Consider the following 1,285-nt stretch of genomic DNA (forward strand, 5'->3'; position numbering starts at 1 on the left):
GCTGTGCTCTGTTCTCAAGTGATTTATGCTGTGTTATTGTGCTGTAGATTAAAGACTCTCATATGGCTAGTGGATGTCCCAACAGCAGTCGCTAGCAAGTACCATCTTTTCCTCTTCTGATTTTCTTGGCAACAATCTCACAGCTGTGAGATCTCTGAGGTTCCTCAGATGCTAATGTTCTAGATAAGATGGATATTATCTGGCACTTGCATGATGGAATTTATTGTGGAGGCTTAATTTATTAGTACTTCTCAAATGAGAGCTTGAACATGTTATAAAATACAAGTATTATTCTGCTCTACTGAGAAGAAAAAATACTCTTAATTTGACTTGGAGCGAACAGCTCCCACGTATGTCCTTACAAGTGCATCTAGAATTGCAAGCAGCAGGAAAGCATTTGTTTATCACAGAATGTCCTTGGCAGTCACTGCTGTGTGCTGGAGACTCTTCTGTACAATGTTACTTCTGTTTGGCAGTCACTTCACATTAAAATCTTCTTTTTTTTTTTTTTTCTTCTCCTTTAGATGATATCTTCTCTAGCAGCCAAGTCAAGATACCCGCTCCCAAAAGCAAATCTTCCCAAGCAGCCTCAGAAGCAAAATCTGAAAGCAAGACACTGAGCACGTTTGATGACCCGCTGAATGCCTTTGGAGGCCAGTAGCCAAGGGGAGTATGTTGCAGAGAGGCCTTCCTTACGCCCTGTCCAGTACTAATACTCTGGATTCTCTAATCCAGTATAGCTGAAATGAGATGGCTGTGGACATTAAATGAGATTACCCATTTTAAATGGTTAGTATTCTCTTGTGCTTGGTCTCATTGTGCTAAATGATATATTTTTACAGAAACCAATAACCTCCTGCTATATTGTTTCCATGTGGTGCCCAGATGACTATAGCCTGTGCAATACCTGCAATGAAGTAATCTATTATACAAAGTATAGTTTGTTTTATTGAACGAATCTATAGAGAAAATAATTGATAACTAGTAAATGGAATCTGTTAAACTACATCTGTCTGTATGTCTTACTTCCCTCTTTATCGCTTGCTAAGGACGTCTGCATCATGACTTGAAAACAACCAAAACCACTACCATGCCTTGTCTGGGTCAGCTGCCAATCTACTGAGCTTATGTTAGGGTAAGGCTGGGTTCTGTTATCTCCTCTTATATGTAATCCATCAGTTAACAAGTCTTAGTGCAGGACTTGACACCAGATAGAGATAAGGTATTTCGTATTGGCACCTAATGTGGTCTATAAAAATAACAATGGTTAAAACTTCTCTGCCAG

At 39.4% G+C, this 1,285-nt stretch overlaps 1 protein-coding gene across 1 annotated transcript in view; it reads left to right on the forward strand.

The window, feature by feature from the left end:
• FAM21C (family with sequence similarity 21, member C) overlaps positions 1-1,004 on the forward strand; it is a 36,467-nt gene extending 35,463 nt beyond the window's left edge. Inside the window, exon 30 of the mRNA XM_009888728.1 lies at positions 525-1,004. Coding sequence (XP_009887030.1) covers positions 525-661 — 137 coding nt within the window. The 3' untranslated portion in view covers positions 662-1,004. The remainder of the gene's footprint in view (positions 1-524) is intronic.
• The last annotated feature ends 281 nt before the right edge of the window (positions 1,005-1,285 follow it).

The sequence above is a fragment of the Charadrius vociferus genome, unplaced genomic scaffold (assembly GCF_000708025.1).
Source record: "Charadrius vociferus isolate BGI_N301 unplaced genomic scaffold, ASM70802v2 scaffold436, whole genome shotgun sequence".
NCBI classification, from domain to species: domain Eukaryota; kingdom Metazoa; phylum Chordata; class Aves; order Charadriiformes; family Charadriidae; genus Charadrius; species Charadrius vociferus.